General features: G+C 36.0%; 2 protein-coding genes across 3 annotated transcripts; one reads left to right on the top strand and one right to left on the bottom strand.

Annotated features, from left to right (window-relative positions):
- The first annotated feature begins 1476 nt into the window (after positions 1-1476).
- On the top strand, positions 1477-9133 carry LOC109021987 (anthranilate phosphoribosyltransferase, chloroplastic-like). Of its 2 annotated transcripts, none has more exons than XM_035694203.1 (11): positions 1477-1953; positions 2347-2404; positions 3901-4214; positions 4284-4427; positions 4712-4873; positions 4995-5078; positions 5750-5938; positions 7846-7936; positions 8063-8122; positions 8216-8334; positions 8775-9133. In XM_035694203.1, the coding sequence occupies exons 3-11, from the start codon at positions 4014-4016 to the stop codon at positions 8928-8930; spliced, it is 1206 nt and encodes a 401-aa protein (XP_035550096.1). In that variant the 5' UTR covers positions 1477-1953; positions 2347-2404; positions 3901-4013; the 3' UTR covers positions 8931-9133. The 2 variants fall into 2 exon arrangements, with proteins under 2 accessions (XP_035550096.1, XP_035550097.1); XM_035694204.1 differs by having other exon boundaries at positions 1599-1953; positions 3907-4214.
- Positions 9134-10368: 1235 nt separating this feature from the next.
- On the bottom strand, positions 10369-20457 carry LOC109003877. Its single transcript, XM_035694205.1, has 14 exons — positions 20446-20457; positions 17921-18232; positions 17311-17446; positions 16703-16839; positions 16013-16214; positions 15344-15582; positions 14777-14888; positions 14414-14558; positions 14027-14169; positions 13732-13898; positions 13170-13478; positions 13022-13077; positions 12371-12588; positions 10369-11768 (listed from the first exon to the last, which is right to left on the bottom strand). Exons 2-14 carry the CDS (start codon positions 18152-18154, stop codon positions 10606-10608), a joined length of 3261 nt encoding a protein of 1086 aa, XP_035550098.1. The 5' UTR covers positions 18155-18232; positions 20446-20457; the 3' UTR covers positions 10369-10605.
- Positions 20458-20747: the final 290 nt, after the last annotated feature.

Genomic DNA, 20747 nt, shown 5'->3' on the forward strand with positions numbered 1-20747 from the left:
ATATGAGTAATGGTATACCTACAATTATGTTACAACTCATTTTCAAACAACCAATGAAATCATGCCACTCTATTAAAATTAAATTTTAATATTACAAAACTACTTTCCGTTTTACGTAGAGTTGTAAAATAGTTGTAAGGTTATTATTTTCTTTTTCCAAATATCACTCAAATATTAAATACTTTTCAATTTCAAATCTTCAACTTTTTCATCTAAATATAAAAAATAATATAACTTAAAATCTCAAAATAAAAATAATATTAAAAATTATATTCAAACAATTTTTTTTGTTTATAATATTTTTATTCAATTTTTTCTCTCATTTTTTAAAATCTAATAAAAATCTTAATTCAATCATTTCACTACCCAATAAGTATTAGGGGCCTTAGAGTTCAGGAGAATCCTAAGAATTTTTGGAAGTCTCTACGTATAGAATTGCATAGGTTGTTACATCTAACATCACAATTGAGATTTAAGGCCCCGATTGGGTTATATGGCTGTTTTCACCGAATCTTGAAATTTCCAGATTGATTTGGATTTGGGAGAGATTTATTCGATTCGGACAATTCAATTTGCTGAATCGGGTGATTTATAACATGTTTGAATCTGAATCGGATATTTCGGTTTTGATAAAAGAAATATTAAAAATACCTATAATGCAATGCAAACATTTAAATTATGTATAAAAGAATTTAAAATAAAGTAAATAACTACATGTCCTACTATGTATTTTGTTAATGCCTAACAATAGCACATGTCGGAATGAGAGAAAGAGTCATTCTTAATCTTCTGAAACTTTTCGGGTATCAATTGATGTTGTATAGAGCCCCTGATGGTGGTTCGGTACGATTGTGCAGTGTCTATGCTTGTTTCCCTGGTAGTGAACAGTAAATAAATGCAGAGAAAATAAAGAGGATTGCCACCCAAATTTACGTGATTCGGCGTAATGCTTACGTCCACGAGAGTTTTGGAGATGAGAGTCTACTATAATACGATTGTTTTACAATCTCTTCTAGTCTCTCATCCTCGCTGTACAATGGAGATCGGAGCTCTATCTTCTGAGAAGATCTCGTCGCTAGAGTCCCTGATGTAAGGTTGAAGAAGTTGAAGGAGAAGTCGAAAGCTTCCCAAAAAGTTATTTGAAAGCCTCTTTTATCCTCTGCTCCTCTCTTGTTTTATGTCACATCTTCTCTCATTTACGTCACATCTCTACTTTTCCTTTTGACACTATTTTCTTCCTCTCTTTCTATTGTCTTCTAGTGGGGGCTCGTTGATGAGCTGTACTTTTAATCTAAAATTGAGATATTTTATCCTCTCAAATTCTATCATATTTTTATACAAGAAAAAAAAAAAATCATTTCCTAAATACAATAAAAAATATAGTTTGAATAATCTGGAATAAGTTCAAAATTGATCTACAATTAGTTGAATGAATTGGTTTTATGAGCGCCGCAAAATATGCATCGAAATCTATCAAGTTTTCAACCATTTCAAGTTCAATTGGCTGAATTATTTGGAATTGAACCCTTTTTTTAGTCATAATTTTAATTTTTAACCATCATTATTCACTACCATTGCAAAAGAGAATAGAGGCAATTGGACTTTGGATGGCCCGTAGACCTCTACAAGTCTGTGACAACGATCGAGAAAACCATCGTCGGTGGAAGTAAAAACTCGTGCGAAAAGCCCAAGGAGGAATGCCGCCCCCCTCTTGAATTCCATGATTCTGCTTCTTTAATCATCTCTTCCTGAATGGGTTCCAACCCAATGTGCTAAAGGGTGAGATAATATATATATATAGCTTGCGGTTGAGCGTCCTCGCGTTGTTTCATACCTTTAACTACAAACAAAAGTTTTGGTGAAGCGCATGCGATCGGTTTGTCGGATGTGAAGACAAGGAGTTGAAACTTTGCGCTAGATTTTTGCCCCAAAACCCGGCATCTCCATTTCTATGTAAGCGACTCTCTTTTCTTCCAGATAGGATATGCAGTATGCATTCTTCGGTTTCGTTTACAAGCAGAGAAACTCAAAAATGCTGATTCTCCTCCTGCTTTTTTCTCTTTGTTGTTGCTGTTGTTGTTCTTATTGAAATGAAGAAATGAATCGCTGCTCATCGAGAACCTTCTCTCTCTTCTTTTGTTTTATTTATTGAAACAAATTGCACAAGAAGCAAAATGTGTTTTGGCTTCTTTTGAATCATTATAGCAGCTCGTCAACTTATCATTCGGCCGCGTAGCAGGCTAGCAGCCCCTCGATTCTGGGCTTCCCTGTTTTTGTTGTTTGCTCCTTGTTCTTGATTCTTGTTTCCACGTATGTCTCATTCGAACATTTTGATTTTTCCTGTAGGATATAAAGCGATCTTAATTCCCACTTTCACTGTCGCATCGCAATCTCATCGACAGAAGTATGTTTTTATTTTCTTCAAAAGGTTGCATTATTGCTGATAATTCGTTAGATATAGGCAATAAGTGTATTGAAGATACATTATTCCATTGCGTTATTGTTGATAATCTCGTGAGATATGGCCATTTGATTTTCCCGCATTGTTGTTTTCTTGGAAAAGCTGTAGTGTAAAAAAAATCAAATTATTTGTCTTGCATCTTGAGTCAATAGATTAATTTCACTTTGTGTTTGATTTACAGTACATCGTTGTTGGTAATTTCGTGAGATATGGCCATTTGATTTTCCTACATTATTTCTGTTTTATTGGAAAAAAAACTGTTGTGGGAAAAAAAATGTCACTCTAACCTAAACCCCACCTTGAACACCCTCCAGTTGCAAGAATACGACTAAATTGCAGTAGTTGCAACAAATCTCATGTAAATGTCTTTAGGTAAAACTCCATGTACAAGTACTACCATAAATACTTTATCGTGATTGAATTGCCAACCATTATTAGATGTTGGGATTCACTCATATCAAGTAGGAACCTGCACAATAATATATGACACCATATTTTGTCAAAATGTTTTTTTTCCCTTTTTTCAGTGGGGAATTTACAAATAGTGAACAAGCGCAACTTAAGCTACTCTATACAACAATGATTTATGCAATATTATTTAGGTGGCCATGTTATTGTCGAAGGGGCAATCCCTGTTGGCTGGTAAAAACTATAATCTTCATATGTGTGTGTGTGTATATATATATATATATATATATATATATATATATATATATAAGCCAGAGAAAACTTCTGGGGGTTGGGGGTATGGCGGTATGCTCCCCCAGGTCTAAGGTCCAAATCTTTGGGTTCAAAATATTTCTAGGGGGCAATATCTCATTGAAGAGAAGCCGATGTTTTATCAGGTCCATGTTATGTGGCTGTGTTACACTGATCTGGGGTTTAATCGGGTAAAAGACAAATTGCATTTGCTCGGTCTTCTAGATTCATTGTCATATAAAAGTAAGCTAAAGAAGGTCAAGTTAATTAAAAATTACCAAACTGCTTCTGCAAGTTGGCAATCTTTGACTACAAGCTTGGACCCTTGTATTTTACGTTTCTGCAGCATAGTCTGACAGCAATGGATCCAAGTATACACGGTTTTCCAATTCAAATATCTTGTCCTGTACTGTTTTTTTAACGGAAACATCAATTCCCAATAACAAACATAGAATGTAGGTAAGTCTGTCATCATATGAGAAGCTTGTATTGGGAAAAAAATATATGGTGAGGGTGGAGAGAGTTGGAAAGAGTTGAATATGGCAGCAACTCTTGTGGAAGAGTTGAATATAGCAGCAACTCTTGTCAACAAACCTCCAATGTATTCAAAATTGTGCCTGCTGGTCATTTCCATTGAGTGATGGAATGTCATGGGGACCCAATATTCAAAATCTGTAATGCACATGTATTAATTGTTAGATACATTTTTTTTCACCAATTTGATTCATGACTATACTTAGTCACAGGATAGGGCGAATCAAGCACGTGCCTTGCAGGGTCCCTTCACACTAGTGATAATACACTGGAGAACAGGTTCAATTTCATAGGTTCTTTTGGCTTTGTGAACCGTAAAATGGCAGTCACCTCCTACAAATCCCCCATCTCTTTCTCTTCTATAACTTACCATCACAAGCTTGATTCTCGAAATCGCTCTTTCACCCTGCCGATTCTTCACGCAAAACAGCAAAGAAACTTGGCTCCAAGCACTCTAGTCACTGCTTTGCCTGTTACTGTTTCCAAGAGCTCAACCCCACCAACTACATCTTTCAATGAGGTACAGATTTGAGGGTAGTTTTTTTGTTTGTGAATTTTGGTTTTTAAACACATGTTTGTGGTTATGCAGTTGGTTGAATCATTGATAAATCGAGTGGACTTATCAGAGTCTGAGGCTGAAGCTACTCTGGATTTTTTACTGAATGATCCCAGTGAGGCATTGATAAGTGCTTTTCTTGTGCTGCTAAGAGCCAAAGGAGAGACATATGAAGAAGTAAGAGTTCTCTTTCTTGGGGTCCAAATATAATTAATTTTTACTTGTCTTTTAATGGAATTTCTGAAAGTACATATTCTATTGAAATTGAAATTGTCTTTTAATTATAATATTTGAGAAATTTTGAGTCCGCCCCGATTTTCAAATTTTGAATGGCCTAAGTTCTTTGTTAAGAACATATGTCTATGCTGTTTTTCTCTAATAGTTACAAAAGCATACTTAATGTTGAGACAAATGGAGACTTGGCATGAGTGAATAACTATGGGGTTGTACCGATCAAACAGGTTGTGGGATTAGCAAGGGCAATGCTCAAGCATAGTGTGAAGGTAGAAGGGTTGGTTGATGCGGTTGACATTGTTGGAACAGGTGGTGATGGAGCAAATACGGTGAACATATCCACAGGGGCTTCAATACTTGCTGCAGCTTGTGGTGCGAAAGTTGCAAAGGTTGGTATTCTTTATTATTTCAATTTATGCTGTTCTGATGTTTAGTGGAGTGATTCAAGTGAATCTTAAGTTTATATAAAGATCTATGAAACAGTGATTGTTTAAAGTATTTTGCTTTCAGCAAGGAAACAGGTCAAGTTCTTCTGCGTGTGGAAGTGCTGATGTATTAGAGGCGTTGGGAGTAGCTATTGACTTGGAGCCAGAGGTTAGTGCAATTAATTTGGTTTTTCAAAGTTAAATTGAGGGTCCAATGGTACTCAGGTAGTGTGAGCTTCAGAGTAGCTTCTTGTGTGGTGAGAAGTACATGCGTCATTAGAAGCTTATAAATCAGCCGCTTTAGGCTTTATAAACACTTTTGGAATGAACGTAAGTTAACGCTCCAATGGAAGGTCCAAACCACATGGTCTATACTTTTTGATAAGTAAAAAATTCTTTTTTGATAAGTAAAACCACATGGCCTATACTCTAAAATGATTAGTCAATGATACAATTGGAGCCCCATTGGAACATTATAAAGAGCAAGAACTTCTCATTCTCAAACAATGTGGGATCTCATACACCACCTACCTTATTCTCTTATCATATGGGGTATCACAATAAGTCATCAGTATCCATAAAAGTTGCAATAATAGGATATTACCCCTTTCTTATCATAGAATTTTTGAGTTGTTAGTGCAATAATAATTAGTTTCTCTTTCCATGGTATTGATTCCAAATCTAGACCCACTGAAACCGCACTACATATGTAGCAGAGAGCTAGAAAAAGAAATGAGATGCCATTTTGCGTTTGTGCTCAACTTATAGAATATGGAAAGAAAGAATTTAGAACAATTGATTTGTCTATACTAATTTGATTTCTTGTTTTTCTTGACTCAGGGGGTGACGAGGTGCGTGAATGAAAGTGGAATTGGATTTATGATGGCTCCAAAATATCACCCAGCAATGAAGATTGTCAGCCCTGTTAGGAAAACACTAAAAGTGAAAACTGTGTTCAACATATTGGGCCCAATGTTGAATCCAGCAAGAGTGTCTTTTGCTGTTGTAGGTGTTTACAAGGATGACTTGGTAAGTACTTGTACTAAGAAGAGTTGAAATAGTATAATTGTCATCTTTTCCTAGAATAGTATTTCCTGATCATTTCTTTTCATTTATCTCTGCTTTGCTTCTTTGAGTTCTATTAGCAATAAACTCTTGGTGGCAGTATGGGCTTTTGTATTTATGATTAATAATTGAAGCTTCATGGACTTGACCGCATGATTAATATCCCTTAACAACACATTATTGGTATGATCCGACAGATGGTTGTCATTTTTCTTTAACTACTGCCAAAGGCTAATAGATTTGAATTGTTTACATACTAAAACTGGTACCGGAGATAAGATTATCTCCAAGCAGGTACTAATTTGCCAAGATGGGGTCAGTGTATCTAAGCTTTTAAACTACGTAGATTCTTAACCATTAGAGTAATTTCCAGTTAGTTTCCAAAGTTTTTAATTTAATCTGGTCCTGCCTGAATTGTTTTACAGTTGACTGAAAACTGCTGAGCATTTTCTCTTGCTATAGGCTCACCATAGCTCTGGAGTATCTGGTACTATACTCAAATAGAGTGTTTTGCTGCCAGTAGAGCCTAGATGACTTTAAATAGCAAAATAGTAGTGTCGATAAGCGTTACTTGGTAAATGGTTGTGGAGATATAACAAGGAACCAGAGGCCCTATGGAAAATGGTGATTGAGCACAAATATGGTGGTTTATGGGGGGGATGGTGTACTAGAGAAGTTAGAGGGGCTTATGGGCTGTTGGAAACACATAAGAAAAGGGTGGGGGATCTTCAATCGACACTCTAGACTTCAGGTGGGTGTAGGAACCAGGATTAGATTATGGAGAGATGTTTGATGTGGTAATAGTGCCCTACAAGAGCTATTTCCTTCACTTTTCCAGATTGCAAGTGCCAAAGATGTCACAATGGCGGAAGTTATGGGGGTCTCGAGAGGGCGGATTCACTGGAATATTAACTTTAGTAGGGCAGCACATGATTGAGAAATGAGCAGTTTTGTAGATTTTTATAGCCTAATATACTCCATGCAACCAAACATGCAGCATGAAGATGGTATGTGGTGGATACCTACAAGGAAAGGAGTCTTTTATGTTCGCTCCTTTTATAAGGCTCTCACACAAGAGGCTGATACTCAGTTTCCTTGGAGAAGGCTCTAGAGGCACAAGACACCCCCTAAAGCCTCATTTTTTGTGTGGACAGCTTCTCTAGGAAAGATTCTCACCATTGACAATCTGAGGAAAAAGAGGGTAATCATAGCAGATTGGTGTTGCATGTGTAGAAGAGGGGGTGAGTCGGTGGATCATCTTCTTCTACATTGCGAGATAGCAAAGGAACTCTGGAACGAGGTGTTTAGTAGACTAATCTAGCGTGGGTTATGCCGGAGACCGTGGTGGCAGCGATGGCGTGTTGGACAAATATCAGAGGTATGCAGCAGATCAAAGCAGTTTGGAAGATGATCCCTATATGCATCATGTGGTGCTTGTGGTAGGAGCGAAACGAGCGGACGTTCGAGGACAAGGAGGAGCTAAAAGTTTTATTTTTTAGAACTCTTTGTACTTGGGCTATCACTGTGGACTTTAATGGCATGGACCTACATGATTTCCTTGCTTCTAATGCGCCTACTTAGCTAGGGCATACGAGTTTTGTAATTGGCATTTTGCCCATTCTTTTATTAATAAAATCTGTTTATTTATTAAAAAAAAAAAAAGTAGTGTCGATAGTTTTTGTTTGTCAGCATGTAGAATCAAACTAAAACAACTATGTTTTGTATCTCTCATGTATGAGGATGCACAAATATATACTGTGGAGGGCTTGGGGTTTACTTTTCAAATCACTAGTTGATTACATTCCATTTGTCATTTTTTTTCCTCATATATGAATGCCCAAGAAGAGTATGATATTCTCTCTGTTGGATAGGTCCTCAAAATGGCTAAAGCACTCCAGCAATTTGGCATGAAAAGAGCATTAGTTGTTCACTCAGAGGGCTTAGATGAAATGAGCCCCCTTGGTAAGATCCTTCTTTTTTCAAATGCTAAAAAATGCTTATTGCAAAGTTAGAGGTTGATATGCTCAATTCTCTCAGAGAGGTATAATTAAATTTCTTCTTAGTCAAAAATAAAATATTTGAATGCAGGACCAGGGTTAATCCTTGATGTTACTCCAGAGAAGATTGAGAAGTTCTCATTTGATCCCCGTAAGAATCTTGTCCCTAACTTTTAATTTGTTATGATTAGTTGCTATGTGTCAATAGTTTCAAATGGAAAAAATATAATGTTTTTCTGGACAGTGGAGTTTGGCATTGCTCGCTGCACTCTAGAAAGCTTGCGAGGTGGAGGTCCAAAGTACAATGCGGAGGTTCTAAAGCGCGTATTTTCAGGGGAGAAAGGGCCCATTGCTGATGCCCTTGTAAGTACTTTGGCAATTTAGTGCCTGTTTGGTTTTGAGTTTGAGAGCTTGAAAAGTACTTTCAACAGTTTCTCTTATAAAAAAAAGTACTTTCAACAGTTTAAAAGCTCTTTTAAAGAAAAAAAATGATATGTTTGGTAAATTTATAAAAAATGTTTTAAACACCTAGAAAAGCAAAAGCTCCAAATTGAAGTTTTTGTTGAAAAGTACTTCTAGAGAAAATACTGAAAACCAGCATAACAACTTTAAAAGTGCTTTAGGCGTAGGTTTACCAAGCAGTAAACAACTTTTTAATAATAGAACTTTTTAATAAAGCTCTACAATTCAAAGCTCTATTACCTATATCAATCCCAAACAGGCACTTAACTCAGAAGGATGCTAATTTCTTAAGTTATTACTTATGAATGAGAAATCTAATTGTCAACAAAAAAATTAATCAGGTATTAAATGCGGCAGCAGCTTTATTGGTCAGTGGCAATGTTAAAACCTTGGGTGAAGGAGTAGCTTTGGCTCGTGAAACACAAGAATCTGGAAAAGCTCTTGAGAAGCTTGATTTGTGGATAGATATTTCCAATGCAAGTAAAACCTGTTTCTAAAGTTAAAAGCTTCATACTAATCATTTTCCTTGGAAGAGAACTTGGAGATTCAAGGTTTCCTCCCAAGATCGCTTTCTTTGGTTGGATTGTGTCCCTTGGTAAAATTCTCACCATTGACAATCTGACTAAACTTGGTCTTATCATTATGGATTGATGTTATTTATGTAAGAAAAATGGGGAAATGGGGAACATTTATTGTTACATTGCGAGGTGGCCAGTTATTATTATTCTTTTTTTGTGGGATGTTATTCTCAATCGAACTGGTTTGCCATGGGTTATGCTTGGAAGGGTAGTGCATATTTTTTAGTGTTGGAGAGGTCTTCGGGGTAACATTCATATTGCTGCTATATGGAAAATGATTCCTCATTGCATGATGTGGTGCCTCTAGATGGAGAGAAATGGTAGGTGTTCTGAAAACCGGAAGTGTCCCTTGGACGAGTTGAAGAGTTTCTTCTTCAACACTATTTTCTGGGGCTTCTGTCATTGACTGTAATAGGGCTAATTTTCATAATTTGCTTATATCCATTTCTAGTTATTTGCCGGTAGGCGTACTACCTATGTACTTGAGCTATGCCTCTTTTCAATCAATAAAACTTTAGTAGAGCATTATGCATCGAAATAATCTTGGGAGAAGTCACTGTTTGGGAACAGTCACTTTGCACATCCTATGTGGCATCATCCTAACCATCCATATGGAGAGCAGAAATTAGTAAATTGTAGTGTGTGCATTATGTGTACCACTACAGTGAATGTTATATAGCACTGCTCTAATTATCAGCCATCCTGTTAGGCTGTTAATACTGCCAGATAGCTAAGTTTGTGGCAGAGATCATTCATCGTATCAAGGAGTGGATCTATCTGCATGCAGTAAGGCAGTGGTCCTAAGATTTAAAAAAAAAAAAAAAAAAAGGTTCATAGGCCAGACTACATGTGTAATAACAGTAAAATTATACAATAAAACCTTGATGCTTAAATGTTTGAGGTAATGGAATGAAATGCTATCTTAGAGTTTGCACAACTCCGCTGAGGGTTCTTTTCACCTACTAATTTAATAAATTTTTTTTCTCAATCAGTCTCTTTTCACTATCCCACACCCTATAAAAAACATCCCCAAATTCTATGAAAAAAAAAGCTATAGATTTGGATTGTGAAAATGAATAGTGGCTGATGCATAGAATTCCTCCTAAGTTAAATAGCAAATTGAGTTCACGCTCTAGTCCACTCCTCAATATGGTTATTGGGGGAGCCACTGATCTAAGTTGCAAAATGATTTTCTCTAAGGTCAGAAATGCAAATCAAATTGGACCTTAAAACTCTTACATCTGATTAAAGATCACTTCATTTTCATGCAGTTCCTGCAGCCAAAATAGTTGCAGCAGCATTGAAAGCCCGTTACAGAATTTCTTCTAACAATGCTATTTTAAAATGGAAAGAAAAGTTAATCTAACCTTTTGAATAAATTAATATTTGATAATTCTAACATCCCTCCATAAGGAGATCCTTATCTTGCATGGCTGTTCAAAAGGATCACCAAAACTTTTGTTCTTATCAACCCAACCAATGGGTTACAGCTTTTACCTATTAAGAAAATAAATTGGATTACAACCCCATGACTCCAAATCTAAACTATCACCCATTTTCCATCACTCCTAAGTGATCTGGGAATGATTTATTTTCACTTGGATGCAAAAATGGCTTCTAAATCTTTGTCCAGCTCTCTTTGTTTTGACTTGAAATCAGAAGATGAATTTACAGATGAGCTCCCACTACTTTTATTGCCCCAAAACCGATTCCATCTTGTACGACTGGTTGAGGGATCATTTGGAGCCCTACTCTCTTCTTTACTAAAGCTAGCCTTGGCCAGTTCTTTAAGTTGGTTCGACCGTGATTTATCTGTTGTGCTTAAACCCCTACTCCCAGAATTCCAGGAACTTTCAACTGAAGAACCCGTGACCACATTCTGTGGGAGCCTGCTTTCCAGTTTTTTTATCAACTTCTGTGGAATGAACAGCAGGAGAAATCCGATCAAAGCTATTTTCATACCACTTGAGAAAAAGTTGTCAGCATTGTCTAGCCGTTTTGTCTGTCTGTACAAAGCATACCATTCATTCATCATTTGTGGTATATATCCAAGCAGAAAAAGTACAAGCATGAAGACCCCAGCTAAGGTCTCATCCCTGTCTGATAACTTCTTCTCCATGAGAACCAAGAAAGTAGCAAATAAGCAAACTTCACAGGAAACTGAGATGATCTCAATCAACTGAACCTTTTTCTTAATAAATGGCTTCTTAAGAACAAGGAAGAAGAGCTGAAAAGAAGTGATGCACAATAAGGTTATTGTCGGAGTCTTGGAAGACCGGTTACCCTTGTAGGCACCAGCAATAATCCCTAGTGAAACTCGTCTCATGGACTCAAGCAGAGTGTAGTATATTCTCAGTATTCCAAACAGCTTCTGAATCAAAGGCGCTTCTGCATCTTCAGTTTCATCATCAGAGGCAATGATTCGATCGCCATGCATGCTGGGATTGCTCCCTGAAATCTGTGACAGCATGTATTTTGGGGGGCCTCGTAGATCTTCAAATAGAGGGCCTAACTTGATTAGGTAATCAGAGTTGGGTTGGTTTTTCCATGTCCACTGGCCTCTTTTACCAGGACCCAAAGTTACTCTGACTATGTGTTGATACCAATGAAATCTCCGGCCTTCTTGATGTATTTCCTTGTATTGAAGTAGCTTCCCAAAAGTAATGCCTACAGAGAGGAACAAGAACAACGCCAGCAGCAGAAAAAGCATGGCTCCAAGAAGCAGTATGCCAAACATAATGCCCAATGCCGTTCCTCCTTAATCCACAAAAGTGAGACAAGATCAAACACAAAGATTTGTAGTTAAAGTTTCATAAAGCATGAAAACTGATGGTGAAGAGGATGCAAAGAAGCAACAAATCTGGGTTTCACCCCGTTACATTCTATTGTTACCCTGCAATGACATCGTCAGATAATTATGCTATGATGGCTGCATATCATGCACAGGGATGTGATTTAAGTTAGTGTTGAAATTCTTAATATTGGAGGAAATTGGACTGCATAATATGTCTTGTTCTAACCTATATGATACTCCATAAAACTTACGTGCACAACAAAGGAACATAGTTCACAATTCCATCACCTCTTTGGAAAGTAGGGTAGAAAAAAGATGACTTAATTAACAAGAAAAAAAATTTAGCTAATTCTTTTGCATATCATAACAGCATTGGAAATTCTTTGATCAAAGAATTCAAGTATAAGAAAAGAGTTGAAAGATACTAATTTGGGTATTTTCATGCTTTCTTTTGCACTGATGAAACAGTTAAAGCAGCATGCTTATCTTTGGAACCTTAGCCTTTGCTTGATAGATGCATAGGTAAGGATTCATATGTGACAAAGAAGGTAAACATTAAATTTACCTCTGATTAGAGTAACAGAGGCCGCACAAATACTAGGTACTGCAAGAATTATCAGAAATATTTCAAATCTTGCGAGTGCAAGTGCGAGTGCTCCATAACTCTGCTTTCCAGAGTTCTTTTTCCTGAATTTTAGGATGACAAGGAGTAAAGCATGCAGCAGTATCAAACTGCCACCAATTGTGGCTAACCAGAACATGCTTCTACCAAAATCCCTCCACCTACGCAAAAGAGTCAACAACAACAAAAGTAAGTGTCTGTAGCAGTTTAACCTTAAGGATTCCCAACCAATAAAGTTATAAGAAGATAAATAATATGGCATTAAATATTTATCCTTCTGGATTTATCAATAAATTGATAATGAAAAACATCAGTAGCATTAATGTCTCATTGCACCTATAGAAAATGGTACAACTCAATGATTTGAGTTCCAAATTGTACATGCCCAGAAATCTTTTCTTTCTTCTTTTTAATTCAACATGAATAAATAAACAAAAACCAAAACCTTCAGTTGATACATTCCTTTATCACTGCCCTAGTTTTTCTCCTTTATTTACCAACTCAATATTGAATACTTTCAACCACTTGTTTTGTCTCATAAATTCATAAGCAAGCTCATGGACTAGATAGAAAACAAGGGTCCTCATAACCTACCCATTTAAAATATGTGGATCCAAAATATATTCTGCTTTGGGTTCGCTGTTTTGGCTCTGCAGCAATACAATGGATTCTATCATCAAACTTATTCGTCATTCGATCATAGGAATCAAATGGAGTAATGGGGAAAAGTACAGTTTCGGACCTCAAAATATGATCTGTATTCCATGGGAGTTAGTGGCAACCCATATACTGAAGCATCCCTACCCAAAATCTCTTCTTTCCATTTCACATTCTGGAAGGTTCCTGAATCATGAACTTCATACATGGAGGATATTGGGTTGTCAGGGGAACTTGAACCCACTATGACTGGCTGAGTGTGCCCAGTTTGCCATGGAAGACTCAAGTATGGAATGCTCCATTGTAAACCCCTTGCAAATTCATCATACTCAACTGGCAATGTCACTGCCAGCCATCTAGACAAAGCAAAAACCTGAATATGGCAAGCAATTCTCTGAATGAACAAGAAAAGGAGAATGTCAATTAGATTTACAATGATGTTGGCATAATTCACAAATTTAGGTAAATTATTATCAGTTATTCTAAATGATAGTAGGTTAAACCAATCTACCCACCACAACCTTAAGCAGAAGTTCTTTCAGGTCCATTATGTTTTTCCCCTTTCTATGCAAAAAATATAATAACCCCATAGCCCACAAATCCCTACATATGAGAAGTCAAAAAAGATTATAGGTTGGATATCATACAAAAAGATTCCTTGCAGGATCAGAAAAAGATGAATATGGTCTTGAAAGTGCCCCAATGGAGTGAAGGCTTGCAATTGAAACCATGAGCAGCCCGGAAGCAAAAGATGTCACCAAAAAAGAAGCAATTGCAAGCTCAGAAATCACTGAAGATATTACAGGTACAGAATCTGTAATATACATTTCAGTACCTTAAATCAGTAAATAACTAGAAAAATCAAATGTAGGAGTGTCCTCCGGGACTTAGATTTCATAGTAGAATTAAGATGATGCAAGAGAAAAGAGTAAGAATCCTTACAGTGCCTTACTTGTAGAACATTGGAAGCTAGATTTCCGTTTCCAGCAACATCCCTGGTTATGTTTTCAGGAACACTGACAGATACAATATCATGGTCTGCATGTATCTCTATGATATATATGGCTCTACTTATCTCATGAAAGCTGAAAAAGGGTAATAATTATTATTGTAAAGGAGTTAAGATGACAAATATGTACGAGTAAATGCATTGGCCTTACTAATTGAAATACTGATTCCCATCAACAACTCAAAAAAATGGAGAAAGGTAGCTCATTATCATAGAGTTCCTAATTTTGCATGAGTGCATTATAAACGTGCAGATGTGTATGCTTTTGTATAAGTTAACATATATAGACAGAGAAACACAGGTAAAAAGAAATGACTTGCCTCTGCAAATGCCCTCCATTTATTGATATTTCAGAAGTGTTAAAGCCAAATACAGGCTTCATGAACTTTATCAACATTGGTATGCTGGGTTCTTTTGTCCTCATATTGAATGAGGTACTCAATCTCACAGCTGGCCTCAGAGAATCTGGAGGTCACATGTATATCTATGTCAGGAGGTAATAACCCAATCTTAAAAATTGAAATCCACCTGCAAAGCTTTACTGACTGCGTAGAACATAAAAACATTTTAAATTTTGAATTTTTTTATGTTCGAAGAGTTAAGCAAAGAATATAGAAACTTAATTTTTACTTCACAAACAGATGATATCTAATCTTCAAATTGTAAACTAATATAGAACATACCATACAAGAATGTTATTGGTGCAATTGGAGAAACTGGAGTACTTTGTCTGCTTATTATGGAGTTTGAATCAATGCTTAGAGTGACTATAGCTATGCCAGATAGATTTGCGACCTGAAAGGATAGAGTGAAAATGAGGCAAGCACAAAAACGTAGGAGAATAAATAGGCACTTAAAAATACACATGCAATTCAAGAACATTAAGGGCCTGTTTGGTCAGCCCATGGAACTTGATAGCTTCATTGGTATTTCAGATTGTCTCCAACTAACAATTCAATAGTATGAGTGGGGATTTCAAGATATGCCAACCATCAAGATAAGAATTCTGAACACAGCAGTTTTTTGGAATTGATCAACTTTTCCTTATAATTAATTAATGGCTGCAACCTTTGTAAGTGTCAGCATTCAAGATGAAGCAGTAGTGCAGTACATATTTATCGCACAAAATATAAATGAAACACTCTAAATTCATATAACAATCAAACAGGCTTTAAAAGTATGGACCAACATCGGTTATCTGGATGTAAAAAACATAAAAAGAAGAAAGAATATTGAATGAGCCAGCTGACCAGAAAGCCAAATCTGCGATTCCCAAGGTTTTTCCCACTAATGGGAAGAAGTGTGCCCTGACTTGTTTGGAGAGAATTGACAATTTCTGCGGATGAGTTGAGAACAGGCACTGAAAAATACAGATACACTCTCAGTTTATTATATTTGTTAGTTGCCTGTACCAGTCTAGTTTTGCCATTAAGTTGAAGTAGCCTTTCAAGAATGCTAGTCCTCAGGTTGACAAAGACGCTTCTTCTATCTGTAGAATAAAACCATCATGAACAGTGAAAGCAAAGAACAGATTGGCAAGACAAAGAAAATCCTATTAATAGAATGGATGAGAGAAAACCCATACAGACGAAAATCTAAGTTCAGAAAAAGATTTGAGTCTACAATAAACACTTTCAACCCAACACTTGGCAAAAGTTATTTAAAATAGCCGAGATTTTTTGGAAAGCATAAAAATCTGCAGATGATTCTAAATGTAAAATAGAAATATTTTATGCAGATAGGGATTAGCTACTTTGGCAGTCTAGATCATTCATTTCACTATGAGAATAGTTGTCAGGAATTGACGAGCAAGGTATCGATTAGATGGAAATAGGAATGACTATGACTATATGCATAAAAAAAATGAGTTATATTGTGAAAATCGAAACAACAACCCGTGGAATGAACATTAGACTCACCAAAATGCACATAGAAACTTGAATTTGTTGTTCTTGTAAACTTATTCCCAGCACTGTCAGTACAAAAATTCTTATCCATTACCAATATCACTCGCCCATACTGACTGGCAGATGATAAACCGACAAGGACAGAATACTTGAGGTTTGGCTGCAAGATGATGAGCGAGGATGGTATAACTTGGCCAGCACCATAAACCAGAAGCTGTAAGGAGATTTACAAGAAAGAAGAACTTATAAGAATTTGGTTTATTATTCAGTGAACTAGTAATATAACCTAAATTATGGTATTCACTTTACATATGTACTCTGATTGATACAAGAAAAAACACGATATTTGTCAGTGATTCAAAAACTTAAAAGAAATATGACTATATGATATTATATCATACATTGACAGGTGTGTAAAACACATTCCAAGCAATATTATTATAAAAGATTCATTTTAGAAAAAAATCTGAAAATAAATCATTGATGAGGCAGATAACCCAAAATTACTGTTTGTGTCAAATGGAACCAATTACATTAGAGATAACTCAATTTTATCTTCTCAAAATAACAGAGTCATACTTCAATAACAGAAAGGTTTAGAAGTCGTCAACCACAGAACGACCATTCCAAAATATTGTAATAATCCAAAAACCAGAAAGAAAAGTAAGATTTATTTAAATACTTTGTTGGCCACCAACTCACATTGCAGGCTTTCACAGAAGAACATTTGAAACCTCCTCCACCAGTACAGGGTTCACTGAAAGATATATTTACAGAAACATTTAGAGCATTTGTGAAAGGTGTTAAGGCTGTGATATTTGCTGTAGGTGGAACTGTATCTGCAAAATTGAGGTATAGTATAAATCAGCCAAGCGACAGTGAAAATATAAGCTGCATAATTGCTACAAAATCTTAATTTCTTTGTTTGAAACATAAATTCAATTTGGGGCTGAAAATCTCAAACCAAACTTCACTTCAAATAGGGTGTATTTGAACATAAGAATAAAGCCAAGAACTTCAATTTACAATATCTTTGTAAGTTGGGATTTATGATGTGATACAAAATTGAGTCCATAAAACATAATCTAAGTATCAAAAGAAGCCTATTCTATTTATAGTAAAGCTCATGGGAGTTAAATTATCATGCTGAAACACAGGGAGGCAAAGCATTTCATAGCTACACGTTTCCACAAAGGCATTATTGAGTTGATGTTAATTACTTCCAAAGTAAAAGCCGTAACTCAATTTTGAATAAATAATTTGAAGAGAAGTAAAAACAACTAGAAAAGGATAAAAGGAAGGTTCTCAACCAACAGTCCAGCTATAGTTAGCACAGCCAACTCCTCCAGACCGATTGGTGCAAACCTCAAATGTATGATTTCCGTCCTGCAAGCCTGCATAAAAAATCCTCCTAGCTTCACAATCTGAAGCATTGCCATCATCCAGCTGCATCAACAAGTTTATTGACCCATGATTAATAAATAAGACCCTGATTTTGTGTGTGTGTGTGGGGGCGGGGGGTGGAAGAAAACTCACGCAAGCATGCACACACATTTGCAGACACGCACAAAGCAACATCTTATTCTAGCTATGTGCATACGAAAGAATATGACCACATAGCAAGTGTTGTAATTGCAAATAGTTCTCCTTGGTAGTAAGCTCATTACAACCATAGAGCGTGAAAAAGAGGTCCTATTTAGTTGAAGTGAAGGAAGGAATTATAATAGTCTCAGAGCAAGTTCATGCTAACGATCATAACCTCTGTGAAATCCTTCGTGCCTTAAGAACCATGAAACATGTAACTAAAAACAGTGGGAAAGAGAAAGTCACAAATCATAGAACCATAATCACTCGAGAGAGCGCACCCACAAACAAAGCCAAGAAGAAGTAGCTAAAAGCAATAATAGGAGTTTAATATACCTTACAACTGACGATACAATTTGCGCAAGTGCCATCCCCACCCATGAAAACTTCAAAGACAAATGTTGCTGAGTTGAGATGCGAGAATGCATGAGGAGCCTTCAAGAACTTCACAGTGACCCCTGAGTAATCACAGAGTGCTCTGAAACTCAAAAGAGAAAGAACCCAGCACAGTGCCCATGAAAGCTTGAGCAAGCCCATTTGAGAGTAAACCCCAATAGATTTCGGAGACATTCTAGAGGCCAAAATCTATAGGCACAAGAGGCACATTTGTAAGGTTTGTGTAAAGAGTGGAACAGTTGGCCTAGCTGACTGGAAATGGTGGTGAGGCTGTAAAGTAAAGAGTGATTTAAGAGGATGGCCTTTGGGACTGTTCAGTGGCAGATGAAGCTTATGTTAAGGATAGTGTACATGAGATAATGCAAGACATGTCCAGAAAGAGAAAGAGAGAGAGAGAGAGAGAGAGAGGAGATGAACCTCAGAGTCTCTGACATAACATGAATAAGATATGAAACCAATCATAAGTATTAAGTTCTTTGGGAATATAAATTTTGCTAAAGCTTAAATGCATCTCCACGGGGTGTGGGCAAGATTGACCATCACGTTGACATCTAATCATGTGATCGATGCCGGGATGGCATCTGCGGTAATTTCATTAAAATAGTTACATTTTTTTTTTTAACTTACTTGAGGTTTAATTTAATTTAATTTAATTTTTTGACTCATTAAATCATATATTATGTTGAGGAACGGTTGTTTTAAATAATTTTCAAAATAAATAATTTCAAATAGCAAATTATTAACAAATGTGATCTCAAACAACGAACTCAATTGAAGCGTTAAACATACAATTACCCCATCACCAAATTTACCAAATTAAAGATGATAGTTGATAGAAAGAAAACAATTGATATTCTCTTTAATTGCATGTCCGAATTAGATTGTCTAATTATGAAGAGAGACAAACATATCTTGTAAGTCCTACAACATTTAATATTGTTCATATAATATTTTTGAACAACATAAATCCCACGTATCACTTAGGATTGGTTTAGATTTAAAGATGAGATGAGATATTTTTAGATAAAAGTTAAAAAAATATTGTTATAATATTATTTTTTAATATTTTTATTATTTTAAAATTTTAAAAAGTTAAAATGTTTATTATATTTTATATAAAAATTTAAAAAAATTATAATAATAAAATAAAACACTTTCTGAATCCAAACGAGATTTTAATATTGTATCCATTTCTCAATATTAGATCATTCAATTTAGTCAAAGATATTATTAGAGAGGGTTTGAATTAAGAATGGCAAATGTCACATCTTCATTCTCTTTGACACAGCTTATCCATGGGAAAGACATGTTTATGGTACATGTTTGCGTTACTCCTTGTTTTTTCTAGTCCATATGTTTCTTCCCACAAGTTACATGACTTTGGATGACAACACAAGCAGTATATATAGGCAAGAAAAGGACAACAATATATAGAGCAAAACTTTGAATTTTCTTTTCCCTTTTTTTTTCCCATCATAAATAGGAACTCTTTCTGGTCTTGAAAATGAATGATAAATCCCTCAGATTGGGCCCTCGATCGGTATTTAACAATTACCACATCTCCAAGAAACCTTTCCACGTGCATGGTCAACTTCCAATGACAGCAGAACCATGTTGCCCTTTTCATATATGTTTTGTTTAATGTTATTATGGTTTTTTTTTTTTCAATGGTGTAAGAACAGTTCTTTTCATCAGTCACTATTTACCACCTTACACCCCACATCTTATGAAAATATCCTCATACCTTAGAAAAAAGCTATAAATATAGAATATAAGGGTGAATAGTGACTAATGCATAATAAATCCCTTGTGTAGGTCAGTGTCCTCTAATTCGATCCAACGACCTCAGTTGTCCAGCTAATATTCATGTGTTACCCAATTAAGGTATCCTTTCTTGAAAGACATGTCGAGTCCTACATGGGATTGTAACCACAAATAGAGTGATTTTATGGGACAAACACTGAAGGTTTAAGAATTTTATGTTTTCAAGTGTAATCTCAACACGTTATAATAAGATCTTGCCGGTTATTTCAAGAGAGAAATTGGGCTGTTTTCAGTGTTGTAGAATGAAAAGTCTAAAAAAAGAGCAGGGAAAGGCTTATCATAAAAAAGTTGGGCTGTAGGGACGTATTGTACGTAGTTTGAAATACACGAGGCAATGTTTCATTCATGTGAAGACAGTAAACCAATGTCCATTCCAATCTGGACAAAAACAAAGAGAACCCGACAATACGTAAAATCTCATTATTCTGTTGTTTTGGTTCAAAAAGATAAAGAAGCTGTACCTGCAAATTCGTTCCCGTTCTTTACTGCTATGTAATGCCATTGCCACCGCAGAGGAATGGTGTGATGGGTTTAAACTTTAAACAGGGAGGGGACCAGCAAAGTTTCAGCAGTAAATGTAGAGCTTCTATGAACAGAGAAAGTGTTGGTTGTCTCTGATGGTTTTACCCTTTAGGCCCCACCTAAGCATGGAAGAAAGGGAAGAGACAGAGTGATTGAAAATGAAAATCTATTATCTTTTTCATATACTGACAAATGCTGCAAAGATAGATGTTACACAAAAGGGTCTTTGAAGCTCTACCCCATATTCACTATCCTTTCTCTGCTCAGCCTATCTCTATCTCGTGTTTTAAGAAGAGAGGTCTTGTATGTGTTCCCCGATACCTAGTGGGAAATTAAGAATATCCTCTATTATTATAGGTTTTCCTGAATTTGTTTGGTTTGAATTTGTAAAAACATGCTGAATGATCTGTTTAGTTCAGTT

The sequence above is a fragment of the Juglans regia genome, chromosome 9, assembly GCF_001411555.2.
Source record: "Juglans regia cultivar Chandler chromosome 9, Walnut 2.0, whole genome shotgun sequence".
NCBI classification, from domain to species: Eukaryota; Viridiplantae; Streptophyta; class Magnoliopsida; order Fagales; family Juglandaceae; genus Juglans; species Juglans regia.